The 14264-nt window shown below is 43.8% G+C and overlaps 1 protein-coding gene across 2 annotated transcripts in view; it reads right to left on the bottom strand.

The window, feature by feature from the left end:
• Window positions 1–14264, bottom strand: part of Ide (insulin degrading enzyme) — a 94305-nt gene that overhangs the window by 27104 nt on the left and 52937 nt on the right. For both annotated transcript variants that reach the window (XM_041661209.1, XM_041661208.1), the window contains exons 10-13: window positions 13232–13312; window positions 11778–11881; window positions 3436–3538; window positions 575–697 (exon numbers count right to left, since the gene is read on the bottom strand). In XM_041661209.1, the coding sequence (XP_041517143.1) occupies window positions 575–697; window positions 3436–3538; window positions 11778–11881; window positions 13232–13312 (411 nt within the window). The remainder of the gene's footprint in view (window positions 1–574; window positions 698–3435; window positions 3539–11777; window positions 11882–13231; window positions 13313–14264) is intronic.

Raw genomic sequence — 14264 nt, 5'->3', positions numbered from 1 at the left:
CATCCAGAAGAGCCCTGACTTTTCTCCTACAACAAAGCAATCCCATGTTCCTACGTTATTCAGTAGCTTTGTTTGCTGCTGTATTTTTAACTTTATAGTATTTCTTGTATTCTTTTTTTTTTAAATATTTATTTACTTATTATGTATACAATATTCTGTCTGTGTGTATGTCTACAGGCCAGAAGAGGGCACCAGACCTCATTACAGATGGTTGTGAGCCACCATGTGGTTGCTGGGAATTGAACTCAGGACCTTTGGAAGAGCAGGCAATGCTCTTAACCACTGAGCCATCTCTCCAGCCCTCTTGTATTCTTTTACAGAATTTCTGTCACCTCATAGGAGTGACAAATTCTAAACGAACAAAGTACCAAATGTAAGAACTGACCTCTCTATTTCTCCATTTAATAGGTCTACTGACCTATTAATTAAAACCACTGACTATATGGTATGCCAGTACAAGTCTACAGCACGAGAAATTGAGGGGTGAAGGCAAGAAAAATCACTTGAGCCCCAAAAGTTGGGTACCATAAGAAAGCCCCATCATAAACAAAGAAACACAGACTCAGCACGTTACCTTAATAAGAGCAGGGTACGGTGTCGCATCTTTCTCCAATGACAAAATCTCAAAATTTGTAGGGATAAACTCATTCTTTGTTGGAAGTTTAAATTTCCCATTCAGTTCAGCATTTTGCCACTTCTAGATGAATAATAAAACACATATACACACAAAAGCAATTATGAATATAACCTGAGTTAAAAATACCGTCTTTGGGCTGAGGCTATCCCCTGGTTTGATCTTCAGGATCACACTGCAAAGCAGTGGTAAATGCTCTCTGGCACATGGTTCTTCCATTCTGTAATCCTAGTACTTGGGAAGCAGAGGCAGAAGGATCCCCAGTGAGACACCAGCCTGGCTGACTCAACAAAAAACAGTGTCCTTGCTATACCAAGCAAACAGGAAGGAGCATTCTCCTGTCATATATGAAGGGGCTACAACCAGAAGCAATGGATGCTGACAGATTTTCATGACACTTCATTCAGCTTATCTTTCTGGTACTAAAAGAGATTTTACATTTATCTATACAATTTTTTTTCTTCCTCCTGCAGCTTCTAATCAGCTAGTTAAAGAAAAATCCGAGTCTGTGGAACACAGAGACGCTGACGGGATCATACCTGCTGTGGTTCTTTAAAAATAAGCACGTACCCAGGGATATTTAAATCCATACTTTCAATTATGCTGCTGCCTCTATCTATGGCCTGAAGGCCAGGCTAATTGGGGGCTTCTTCCACCTTGGTACTCTTATTTTTTCCCTCTTGTTTATTTTGTATTCAGCTGCACACACACCACACACTGCCTATGTGGAGGTCAGAGGACAAGCTGTAGGGATCATCTTCTTCCACACACCAGGTGGATTCTGGGGACTGGACCCTAGCCATCAGCTTTGGCAGCAAGTGCCTTTACCCATGGAGCACACTTACCAGCTCACGGAGCACACTCACCAGCCCAGGAGCACTCTCACCAGCCCAGGAGCACTCTCACCAGCCCACGGAGCACTCTCACCAGCCCAGGAGCACACTCACCAGCCCAGGAGCACTCTCACCAGCCCAGGAGCACACTCACCAGCCCAGGAGCACACTCACCAGTCCACGGAGCACTCTCACCAGCCCAGGAGCACACTCACCAGTCCACGGAGCACACTCACCAGCCCAGGAGCACACTCACCAGTCCACGGAGCACACTTACCAGCCCAGGAGCACTCTCACCAGCCCAGGAGCACTCTCACCAGCCCACGGAGCACACTCACCAGCCCATCACTTCAGGCTTCTTAAGGCCTGGCCCATTTCTTCCAGAACATGCAAACTATTAGGTAAACCAATAATTCAAAACAAGGTTAAAACAAAGACCAGATCTAGGTCGAGAATGACACAAACTGGTTCCAACAGCGAAGCTGGACAGATCCCAGAACCCTAATTGACAACACTGCATTGGCTGGAGAGATGGGTCAGCTGTTAAAGCTCAGGCTCACAACTAAACGGGCTTTTTATTATTGAAAACCCAAAGGGGCAAACTAGTGCCAATAATTCCGGATTCGGTCACTTGTCAGCTAGTTGACATGTCACAGCTTTGCAGATGTTGCAGCTTGATTTTGGTGTTGACACATGTGGTCTTTTGGCACAGGGAGAGTAGAGATGCTGACGAGAGAGAGTATTTAAGCTGCAGCGTGTCTCCAGAAAGGCAGAGCAGAGGACAGACAACACACAGCAAGCCACCTCACTGCTGAACTTCCAGATACACTTGAGAAAAATTCTCCAGGGCAAGGCTACTATACTCATAATTTGGTAAACAGAAAGTTCTCCTTGTTTTCAGGTTATTTCAGTCCCAGGACTGACTGGAAAAAAGTTGAATTTTCTTCAGTTTAAGAATATGGATTTAGCTGGGCGGTGGTGGCGCACGTCTTTAATCCCAGCACTCGGGAGGCAGAGGCAGGCGGATCTCTGTGAGTTCGAGGCCAGCCTGGTCTACAAGAGCTAGTTCCAGGACAGGAACCAAAAACTACGGAGAAACCCTGTCTTGAAAAATCCAAAAAAAAAAAAAAAAAAAAAAAAAAAGAATATGGATTTAGTCACATCCTGGAGGGCATCAAAGTGTCAGAGCTCCCTGAAGCATCGGTGATACTTTTTTCTTACTTTATTGCTTTTTTGAGGACAGAGATATAAGCGCTGGCCACACCAGCCTGGACACTCGAGCTCCATCCCTGGAACCCGTGTGGAGCCAGGAGAGAGCTGACCACACAACATTGTCCTCTAACCTCCACATACATATCATGCACACACAATAAAATAAAAATGGAAAAAAATATTTCTTTTCCTGTATTGTCACTGAAATAAAAAAATCATTACTTATAAGGTTTTCTGGTACTGTTGGTAATGGACCAAAACAAGGGTCCACAGCCAACAAGCGAGAGAGAAAAAGATTCTACTCAGCTAAGCAAAGCCTCGAAAAACTGGGAGAATGAAGTCTCAGCACAACAGTCTGGAAATAAATCACAGTTCTCCTAGGCTGACAAAAATAGTGACCAATGAGGGCAAAACATAATGCTAGCAGAAAGTAAAGCGGGCTGAGCCCCAGCCAGGACTGCGGCAGCGCAGCCAGCCCTCCGCAGCTTGCCCTGTCTTCCGGTCTCTTGCCTTCCTGGTGCTGTGCAACTGTGCTCCCCACACTTGAGGGCTTAGATGCAGGAAGGCTGGGCGTCTGTAGGAGCCAGAACACGAGGCTTCATGAGAAACCTCCAGTTCCTCTGACCCTTCCCAGGGCAGCAAGGGTGACAGTGCCATCACTCTCCATGCTCTGGAACCTGCGTGGCAAGATCGAGGGGATCTGGGTTCCCCTAGCTCCTCATAGTTCAGGCTTATTCACAGATGACGTAAACCTACCTGAATGACTTCCTCTGGGATGGCTTCTTGCTTGTACTGGGTTCCATACCACTGCTCTGTGCGGTCAGTTTTCCCTTCAAACGATTTGGAAACTATTGCCACCCTAGAGACAGAGGGAGAAAGCAAACAGAAGCAAGCCTGTAAACTTATGGTGCAAACGTGTACGGACTCTGACTCATGAAAACGGAAGTAACGGTCAAGAATGTATTGGGCCTCGTCCTAGTTCACCTCCTGTTGTCCTGCAAACGCCAGGAGCAACAGCACAGTGGGGAAGGAAGGGTTTATCTTGCCGGTCACAGCAGGAACCTGGAGGCAGGACTGGGAGCAGCTGGACACACCCACATCAACATTGTCAGGAAAATGGCCCAACCACTGACTGTGAGCCAATCTGATAGAGGCATTTTTTTTCCATTGAGGTTCCCTTTTCTCACATGACCCTAGCTTGTATGAGTCAAGTTGACAAAAATAACCACTTCGGGCCTCTTAAAACCCAAAAGACAGGCAACACATGCACAGGCTTTTGAGTACAGCCCATTATCCTCTGGGTATAACCCATCGTTTCTAGTGAGAAAGGTTACCATAGGAAAGAGTCTGTTATGTATGCTATTGACTAATTTAAAAGAACAGCTAGGGGAAAAACAGAACAAAGAACAGGGATGTGGCACCTCATTGTAATCCCAGCTGGGTGGGGACATCATGAGTTGGAGGTTAGCCGGAGCTACATAGTTAAGACTCACGTCTCAAGAAAAACAGCAGCAACAAAACCAAAGTAGTTAAGAAATAGTCTTTACATCTAGGCAGTGGTGGCACTTGCCTTTAATCCCAGCACTCAGGAGGCGGGAGGGTGGGGTGGGGGGTGTCTCTGTGAGTTCAAGGCCAGCTTGGTCTACAGAGTTCCAGAACAGCCAGGGCCACACAGAGAAATCCTGTCTTGAAACAAAAACAAAAACTACTACTAATAATGAAATATCTTTACAAAAGCCTATTCCTGCTCAGCACAGCCCAGGCTCAGTGAACACTCATGGTTAAAAAAAAGCATCATGGAGTGATCACACAGACATCAAACGTGGGCTGGAGGAGCAGCTCAGCGGGGAAGACATGCCCAGCAGCTGCGAGGCTGTGGATTCAATCCTTAGCACAGAATTAGGAGATCAGGGCCCTCCACTGCCCCACAAACTCAAAGCAACCTTTACCAACTTGTTATCTTCTGTTCTGTGTTCTTTTCCTACCAGAAACTAACACCAAATTTGTCTACTCCGTGCACACTGGTCTGCCTGCTGCTAGAGGAAAGAACAAAGAGAGACACCCATCTTCGGAATTTAAAAAGTCTACCTTTGATGAGACACCAGAAACTAGCTAAAGGAGAACGCAAATGGGAATAGTCAAAAAGTGTGTTTTGAATGAGAAATGTCCTCCATAGTCTGAGCATTTGGATGCTTGGTCCCTAGTTGGGAGCCCTGTTTGGGTATGTGTAGGAAGTGTGGCCTTTCTAGACGAAGTATGTCACCGGGGATGGGTTTTGAAATATTACAAGACTTAGTGCGTTTCTAGTTTGCTCTCTTTGCTCCACAGGTGCAGGGTAAGATGTGAGGCCTCAGTTTCTCGCTCCTGCTGCTATGCCTGCTGCTTGCTGCCACAGTTCCCTGCCATGATGGGTCTCAGGCCTCTGGAGCCAAATCAACTCTTCCTTCTCTAAGTTGCCTTGGCCATGGTATTTTGGCACCGCAACAGAAAAGTCACTAATACAGGAGGGAAGGTAGAGGTGAAATGTCCAAAGGCAAAGATGATTCTAAGACACACCGGGCTGAAGATGTAGGTCAAGAGTGGAGCACTTGCTTATCATGAGACATGCTGTGAGCTGGACGTCAAGCACGGAGGAATAAGGAGCTAGGGGAATGGAAGCTTTTTATCAGCAAACTTCCATAAGCCTTTCCTGGGGAGCAGCATCAGCAACACTTCTGTCTCACCTGTCTCAACTGAAATCGTTACACTGCCACCAGCACACCAACCCCTCACAGGGACAAAGCCAGTTTTGAACCTTTTTGAATTGAGGATTTCAAGCCAACTGGCATGAAGTCAGAGGTTCTGCTTCTTCCTTCCGGTCTGCCATGGAAACCCCCAAACAACCTAGGCTATTGCCAAGACAATAGGCTGCTCTCCACAAACTGACAGTAAGACACTCACACAACTCAATGAACACTGAGAAAGAGAGAGCTGGTACCTACGGAGAGCTTCCACCCCCAGGTTCTAGTATTTATGATATGAATAGGTACTCTGCAGGTCGCCTAAAGAGAAATGTAAACCCAACCATAAAACCATTGATCGACACTCTATCCTACCTACAAAATATGTTGGTAGTAACCAACACATGTCTGATTGTCTTAAGGCCCAATCCATCAGATGGAACTCACACCTGGCACTGCTTGGGTGACCAAGAACCAGATGCTAGACAGCCCAGAGACCTAGGGCAAAACCAAATACTACTGGGATGATGACGATGATATAAAATGACTCCTAATGATATTCCGCTGTACTCAAAGATCATGCCTTACTCAGCCATCATCAGAGAAGCTTCCTCCTGCAGCAGATGGGAACAAATACAGAGACCACAGCCAGACTCCTCCTGGACCTGTAAATGAGTGGGTCTCTGATTCTAGTGCCTTCTCTTGGGGCTCTTTTATTTATTTTCTTTTGGCTTGGGGTTTTTTTGTTTTTTGTTTTCTCTTTCTTTCTTTCTTCTTTTTTTTTTTTCAAGACAGGGTTTCTCTGTAGCTTTGGAGCCTGTGTCCTGGAACTAGCTCTTATAGACTAGGCTGGCCTTGAACTCACAGAGATCCGCCTGCCTCTGCCTCCTGAGTGCTGGGATTAAAGGCGTGCACCACAACTGCCCGGCATCTATTGGCTTGTTTTATCCAACTTCACTTATCTTACCATATTTTATTTTGTTGTGTTTCGTTGTTATCTCCTAGAAGTCTGTTCTTTTCTAAAGACAGACAGAGAGTAGATCTGGATGGGAGAGGAGGAGGGGAGGAACTAGGAGGAGTAGAGGGAGGGGAAACTGTACTCAGATTATGTTGTATGACAAAAGAATCTATGTTGAATAAAAGAGGGGAAGAAAAGAAAGAAGGCTAGAATGCAGGCTAGCTATGATGTCAGGAATGCAGCACTGGAAGGGAGCCATTTGGAAACAAAGGTTTCCTGATTACAGATATGAAAAGACAGTGTAGTTTCCAGGGGATGACTTCTCATGGACTTTTGCAAATAATGTCTGAGAGAAAATGAAAAAGAGTATAGTGGTATATTATTTGTGTTTTAATAAATCAAGCTTGACTGAAGATCAGAGGGCAAAGCAGCCACACTAGTTAGCCACACAGGTGGGGAATGGTGGCACACAAATTTAATCCCACCACTCAGGGATACGGAGGCAGACGTATCTCTGTGAGTTCAAGTCTACCCTGGGCTACATAAAAATCAATCCAGAAACAGATCCAGGTGGTGGTGGTTCACACCTTTAATCACAGTGTTTGGGAGAAAGAAGCGAAATGGCTGGGCGGAGAGAGGACTGTAAAGGGAAAGAGACTGGAAGTCACTGGAGTGTGGAGTCTGAGACCTGGAGAAAGGATCTCGCCCCTTTGATATGAAGATCTGGTGGAGGTAAAAGGTCTCTCTAGTGGCTTGGCTGTTCTGCTTTTCTGATCTTCAGCTTGAACCCCAGTATCTGTCTCTGGGTTTTTATTGTTCATGCTACAGAAGAGGTCGTCTCACAGGTAATCAAAAAAAGTGAAAAACAAGCCAAAATTCTATTGACAAAACAAAATCAAACAACAGCAGCAAAAGGCAAGTGCTGAGGAAACCCAGACTTATGAAAAATGCTGAGTCCTGTGTGTGTGCAAGCACGCACAGGTATGTGTCCATGTGCACATGTCTGTGTGTTGTGTGTGCAAGCACGCACAGGTGTGTGTCCATGTGCACATATCTGTCTGTGTGTGTGCGAGCACGCACAGGTGTGAGTGTGTCCATGTGCACACACCTGTTTGTGTGTTGTGTATGTGAGCATGCACAGGTGTTGTGTCCATGTGCACACATCTGTCTGTGTGTGTGCGAGCACGCACAGGTGTGAGTGTGTCCATGTGCACACATCTGTTTGTGTGTTGTGTGTCCATGTGCACACATCTGTCTGTGTGTTGTGCATCTTATTAACCAGAGTTCTCACTCCAGCCACTATATGTGTTTCTGAAACTAAGAAGGAATTACTTAAACTAAGAAAGGAAGAATAAAAATGAAGCTAAAAGCTTGAGGAACATTTAGTCAGCTTTTCTTGAACCCCCTACCACACCAGCTTGAATTCTGAAGATAAGCACAGTTCCTACTACCTAAAGGAAACTTCTTCTTCTTTTTTTTTTTTTTTTTTGTTTTTCGAGACAGGGTTTCTCTGTGGTTTTGGAGCCTGTCCTGGAACTAGCTCTTGTAGATCAGGTTGGTCTCGAACTCACAGAGATCCGCCTGCCTCTGCCTCCCAAGTGCTGGGATTAAAGGCGTGCGCCACCACCGCCTGGCCTAAAGGAAACTTCTAAGAGAACACATGGTCTAAAGCAAATTGTGCTAATCTCATGTTAAAGGAGACAATGCCTGTCTTACTAAATTATCTTTGGAAACACCATGGATTTTTACATTGTGCCAGTGAACCAAATTCAAAACAAACAAACAAAACAAAACAACACTGATGCTCAGGACAGTGATCCAAGTGGGTCAGATGAAGTCACAGCTTCACGCACAAGTGTGCATGTTTCATGACATGCAAGGAAGTAACAAACTCTAATTAACAGAGTCATCGGCTCATCTTCTTTTGGAAAGGTTGAAGGATATGAAAAGAGACAGAACACTAGAGATGGGCAAATACCTGTGTTTTTTTTTTTTTTTTAAATATTTATTTATTTATCATGTATACAATATTCTGTCTGTGTGTATACCTGCCAGCCAGAAGAGGGCACCAGACCTCATTACAGATGGTTGTGAGCCACCATGTGGTTGCTGGGAATTGAACTCAGGACCTTTGGAAGAGCAGGCAATGCTCTTAACCTCTGAGCCATCTCTCCAGCCCAAATACCTGTGTTTTTAAGAAAGGGAATAGACCCTGAACACCATAAACCAGTGATCTAAGCAGACTACTGACAGAATTCTACAGCCAATGGTTAAGACTCTGAAAGTGATCAGAAGACCGGACCCAAGTAGATTCATCATGAATAACAACTCCCAAATTAATAGAATCATTTATGATTTGAGCTAGGCACACAGCAAAGATACTCCTGCTGCATTGAGATGGAATATGATAAACACATCGAAGGCATAAAGGAGAGTAGAAACAGGTAATGCCCATGGACCAGCAAACAGTAACAATGCTAAAAAGAAATGTCTCTGCCTTAATACTTAATGAGTTCCATTATCAGAGGAACTTAGAGCTAGGACAGTAAATACCTAAGTGATACACGTAATCTACAGACTGGTGCGCTGCAGCCAACAACCTCTCACATTTTGAGGAATTCCTTTCCTGGTTGCAATGTTAGATTTCTCTCACTGGGATTTAAAAAGTAATTATACCTTTGAGTAATACAGTTTCTCGCCTGGCAGCTGACTAGATTATCCCAGCTGTTCTGCACTTCCTGAGTGACCTGCCGCAGTTATGATGAGAGCAATCACAGAGTCTAAGCCTCCACAGGAAAAACACTTTCCTTCAAAGCAATGGTAACAGGAAAAGGAGTCTTAAAGTCTAATTGCAAGAGATATCAAATTTAGAAACATGCAATGTAATCAAAAGTAAAACACCGACTCCAGCACGTTCACGTCTAAAAGCGTTGGTACTGACAAGCAAATGCTATTTAAATCACAGGTTTTCAAGGGTATGTGTGTGGGTCACATGCTACCTTGTGCATGCATGATCAGAGAACAACTTTGGGGAGGCAGTTTTTTCTTCCAACTTGGGATCAAACCCAGGTCACCAGGCTACCATGGCAAGTCTGTTTGCTTGCTGATACACATGGGGGTCCTGTATATTCTTTTTGTTTGCTTGTTTTGTTTGTTTGTTTGGACAGGCTGGCCTCAAACTTGCCACCACACCCAGATGTTTTGGAGAGGTCTTGTTTACTTTTGGTTAAACTCCTAAGTATTTTACTGGTTTAATTGTTTGGTTGGTTTTTTGGTTTTTTGTTTTCCAGAGTTTCTCTGTGCTGCCCTGGTTGTCTTGGAACTTGCCCTGTGGATCTGCCTGCCTGTGGGATTAAAGTCCTGCGCCACCACTGCCCAGCTGGCTTTGTTGTTTTGTAACTATTTTAACCTCCTCGTTTTCTCCGTTGCTATACGCAGTAATGTGTCCAGGAGACCAACTCCAGCCTGCACTTGTGCCGCCTCACTCGACAGCATAGGAACCATGTGGACTCTGTCACATCCCGTCTAGGAACGAGCGACTGTTGACTTCAGGATCAACTGTCAACTTTATTATTCGCTGACAAGAAAGGAAAGTTCTGGACTTTGCCATTCTTCAGTATTTAAGTAAATTATTTTACACTGAAGGCAATGCTGTCAGAGGGGAGTGATAGCCCAGATGTTAGCTTCCATTAACAACCAGTTTTTGAGTAAGATTTTCCATATTATAATCAGATATTGAGTACTTAAGGATTAGACAACAACTATGGCAATAAAACTGACTGGGAGTCAGGTGTGGAAGTGTTCACCTGTAATCTCACACCTGGGAGTCGAAGAAAGGAGGCTTAGGAGTTCAGGTTTATCCACCTTGGACTATGGGAGTTTGTCTTAAAAAAAAAAAAAAAAAACAAAGACTGGTGTAGTTATGCACTCCCGCAATTCCAGTTTCTAGGAGGCAGAGGTAGAAGAATCTATGTAGTTTTGAAGCCAGTCAGGGCTATAAAGTGAGACCTCCTCTTTCAAAAAAAACAGGGGCTGGAGAGATAGCCAGAAGCTAAGAGCACTTGCAGCTCTTCCAGAAGACCCAAATTCAGTTCCCAGAACTCACAAGTGCCTGTAACTCCAGTTCTAGGGGATCCAATGCCTTCTGACTTCTAAGGGCACCCATATACATGTGGCACACACCACACAAAAGACACGTACAAATCAAAATAAATCTCAAAAACAAACAAAAAACTGAACACAAGACATACTGTAATTTGCTGTGATTGGCTACATGAAACAGATTTAATTTCTGTATGGTCACATAGCTTATTTCCATTCGGAAAGATTTCTAAACTTTGACTCTTAATGAGTTGTTTAAATTAAAAACTAAGGCATCGTATTAATCCTTTAACAAAGCTTGATAATAATCTGTACTTTCTCCATTTCATCACTAAATAAAACACTCAACTAAATCTAGCTCCAGATGGACAATGTCAGAGGTGTGCTGGTGAGAGGACACCTGCGTGTGCACACCACTGTTGCACGCCCCTCCTGGTGGGACACCTGAGTGTGTGCACCACTGCTGCACGCCCTTCCTGGTGGGACACCTGCATGTGTGTACCACTGTTGCACGCCCCTCCTGGTGGGACACCTGCGTGTGTGCACCACTGTTGCACGCCCTTCCTGGTGGGACACCTGCGTGTGTGCACCACTGTTGCACACCCCACACCTGGAGGAACACCTGTGTGTGTCTGCTACTGTTGCACGCCCCTCCTGGTGGGACACCTGCGTGTGTCTGCTACTGTTGCACACCCCACCTGGAGGAACACCTGTGTGTGTCTGCTACTGTTGCACACCCCACCTGGAGGAACACCTGTGTGTGTCTGCTACTGTTGCACGCTCCACCTATGGGAGCGAAAAAACCTTCCATTCATCTGGTATGAGATGTTAAACCGAGTTTGAATTTGGTTTTTTCTTTCTTTTATGTCATTTTTATCACTGGACTTGCAGAGAGGGTGAATAAAGAGAGGTGGGTTGGTGTTGGTTTATTAGACTATTCTCTACTTTTGCAGTCAATTTTATATTGTATTTTGAGACAAGCTTTTATGTAACACAAACTGGCCTCAAATGCTTGCATCCCAAGCACTGGACTCATGGGGGAGCACCGTCCTAACAGGCTTGTAAAGACTGAAGACGTTCAAAGGCTTGGGGATGCACACCGCTAGTCATAGCACTCTGAAAACAGGCAGGCATGTCTCTGAGTTTGAGGCCAACCTGGTCTACATAGTGAGCTCCAGGCCACCCAGGGCTACATAATGCGAGCCTGTCTCAAAAATAAATAAATAGAAATAAAAGCGTTTTAATCACAATTGTGAGTTCTGAGATTCTACATATGGGGAAAGTTTAGTGTGTGATAGCACAATCTGCAGGTGACTCACCGGACATTCTCTGGTCTGAGCTTATCAAGAACCATGTCTATCAAGTCGGGTCTAAACTCTTCCAGCAGATATTCAGCTGTGAGCACTCCATTCAGGGGATAATACTGTGGAAAGGGAAGGTAGAAACAGTTAGAAGTAAGGCTATCCCAGAGATTAGTAAGGTGGGCAGATTTCTAAAAACTAAGTTTATTATTTTATACATCCCTTCCCTTCAGTTTGTTTTATTCCATTGACAATCACTCTGTGGCCCTAAGCGTTACTCTGTTGCCTAACACATCCTATATTCTACAGTGCTGGAGACTACACCAGGGTCTTGTGCAAACACAGCAGACCCTTCCTCGGACACCCCTGGCCCAAACTGTCACATCCTTAAGTCTCACGATGTGATGGTTCTGCCAAGTACACTGGCAATCTTTATACTTATATTACTGAGGTAACAAATCATTGTTTTTTGATGGGGTGGAAAAGTAAGATCTTACTCTGTAGCCCAGGCTAGCCTAGAACCCAACATCTTACCTCAGCCCCCTACAAGCATGAGCCACCACACCTGGCTCTCTATTTTTTTTTTTTGAAGAAAAATACAATAGTTCTGTTTAAAAATTGATATTTGCTAATATAGAAAAATTGAAAATGAAATAGACACCTACAGGATTTTTAATATATAGTACACACATTTTTATAAACAATTTTCTCTCAAATTTCTATGAATGAAATCAAATAAACATTTATAAAAGTATAGAAAGAAATGGATTATATTTTGGCTTGTATACAAAACTATTATAGATGGTTTTGTCATTGTTTTAGTAAAAGTAATTTCTGGCTGGGTGGTGGTGGCTTACATCTTTAATCCCAGTACTCAAGGAGAGGCAGATGGATCTCTGTGAGTTTGAGGCCAGCCAAGTCTACAGAGCAAGTTTTGAATTGAGTTTTCAAAACCCACTGTGGGGAGGAAGGCATACAGCCTTGAGTTTGACCCCAACACCACATAACAAATAATGTTTAAGATGCATGCCTTAAAAAAAAGTCATTGAAGCTAGAAAAGTAAACTATCATGGAGAACAAAGTGAAAAATGGAGCTAAGAGGCCATGCTAGCAGCACAGTAAGAAATGACAGTAGCTCAGACTAGAGCAGGAACAAGGGAAATGGGGAAAGTTGACCATAAAAAATGTTCGCAGAGGGAGCACTTGACAGAGGCTGTGGGACTGGGAAAACAAAACAAAACAAAACAAACAAACAAACAAAAAAAATGAGAAAGGCCCATGTAATGAAAATACCACAGAGGGTGATTTTTAGGATAAGGAGCAGTAATATTCTAAACATATCATCAAGGGTTGCCCAGAGCTAAAATGTCTGTTTTTATGAGTCCCAACTGTATCATCTGTGTAGTACTGTAGTAACACATACTGGAGTCTAAAGATCCTACACACCACTGTGAACAGGAAAATCAACTTACATGCAATTTTCCTGCAATCTTGGATGTATAGCCTCGAGGTCTCTCTTTATCTTTAAACCTAAAAGCAACAGCATTCAAGTCCTAAAACAGAAAGTTAACAACCAATTAGACATAAACCAATTATTAGTCAGAAATGCATTTTTAATGCTTTATTTGAACTATAATTTTATCCTCATTACACTTACGAACAACTGGCAGTTCTTGATTTAGGAATGTACTAAGACATGAAAAAAACCTTAAAATTTATCAACACAGACTTAAAAGAAAAATAAGTAAATAATTCTAAATGAAGTAACCCGAGAGGAGCCAGCCCTAGGCATGACTGCACAGGTTAGGAGGCAGAAGCAGGAGGATCAGAGTCAAGGCTGGCCTAAATGGCACAGCATTAAAAAACAAACAAACAAAACAAAAAAAGGTTCAACTGCCTAGATCGCTAAAACGATTGGTCAAGGTATCAAAGAACTGTGTACAATCTGTGAAATCCAAAAATCTCACAGATGATGATTTGGAGACTTGTTCAATGAAAATCTATACATTAGAAATTATTGTCATAATTTCCACAAGCAATAATTATAAATTTTTATGATGTTTAATAGGGTATTTTTCAGGCTGAAGATATAGCTCAGGGCAAGGGTGTTTGCCTAACACGCATGAAGTATAGCGTTTGATCCCCAGCACTAGAGGGAAAAAGTTACCCAATCCAAAATTTGTGTCAGAATTTTGAGAGGTCTTTATATATAAAGTATTTTTTAATCCCCTTTGGAGGCAGAGGCAAGCGGATCTCTGTGAGTTCGAGACCAGCCTGGTCTACAGAGCGAGTTCCAGGACAGGCTCCAAAGCCACAGAGAAACCCTGTCTCGAAAAACCAAAAAAAAAAAAAAAGACTTTGGAAATTTGAAAGACGGCTGGGCGGTGGTGGCACACACCTTTAGTCCCTGCCTCTTAGAAGGTAGAGGCTGGCAGATCTCTGAGTTCAAGGCCAGCCTGACCTGTAGAGTAAGTTCCTGGACAGCCAGGGCTATGCAGAGAAACC

Source organism: Microtus oregoni, unplaced genomic scaffold (genome assembly GCF_018167655.1).
Source record: "Microtus oregoni isolate MIOR12 unplaced genomic scaffold, Mior012 000012F_ref0000307, whole genome shotgun sequence".
Taxonomy (NCBI): Eukaryota; Metazoa; Chordata; class Mammalia; order Rodentia; family Cricetidae; genus Microtus; species Microtus oregoni.
Note: the sequence above shows the minus strand (reverse complement) of the source record. Positions and strands in the feature narration are given on the sequence as shown.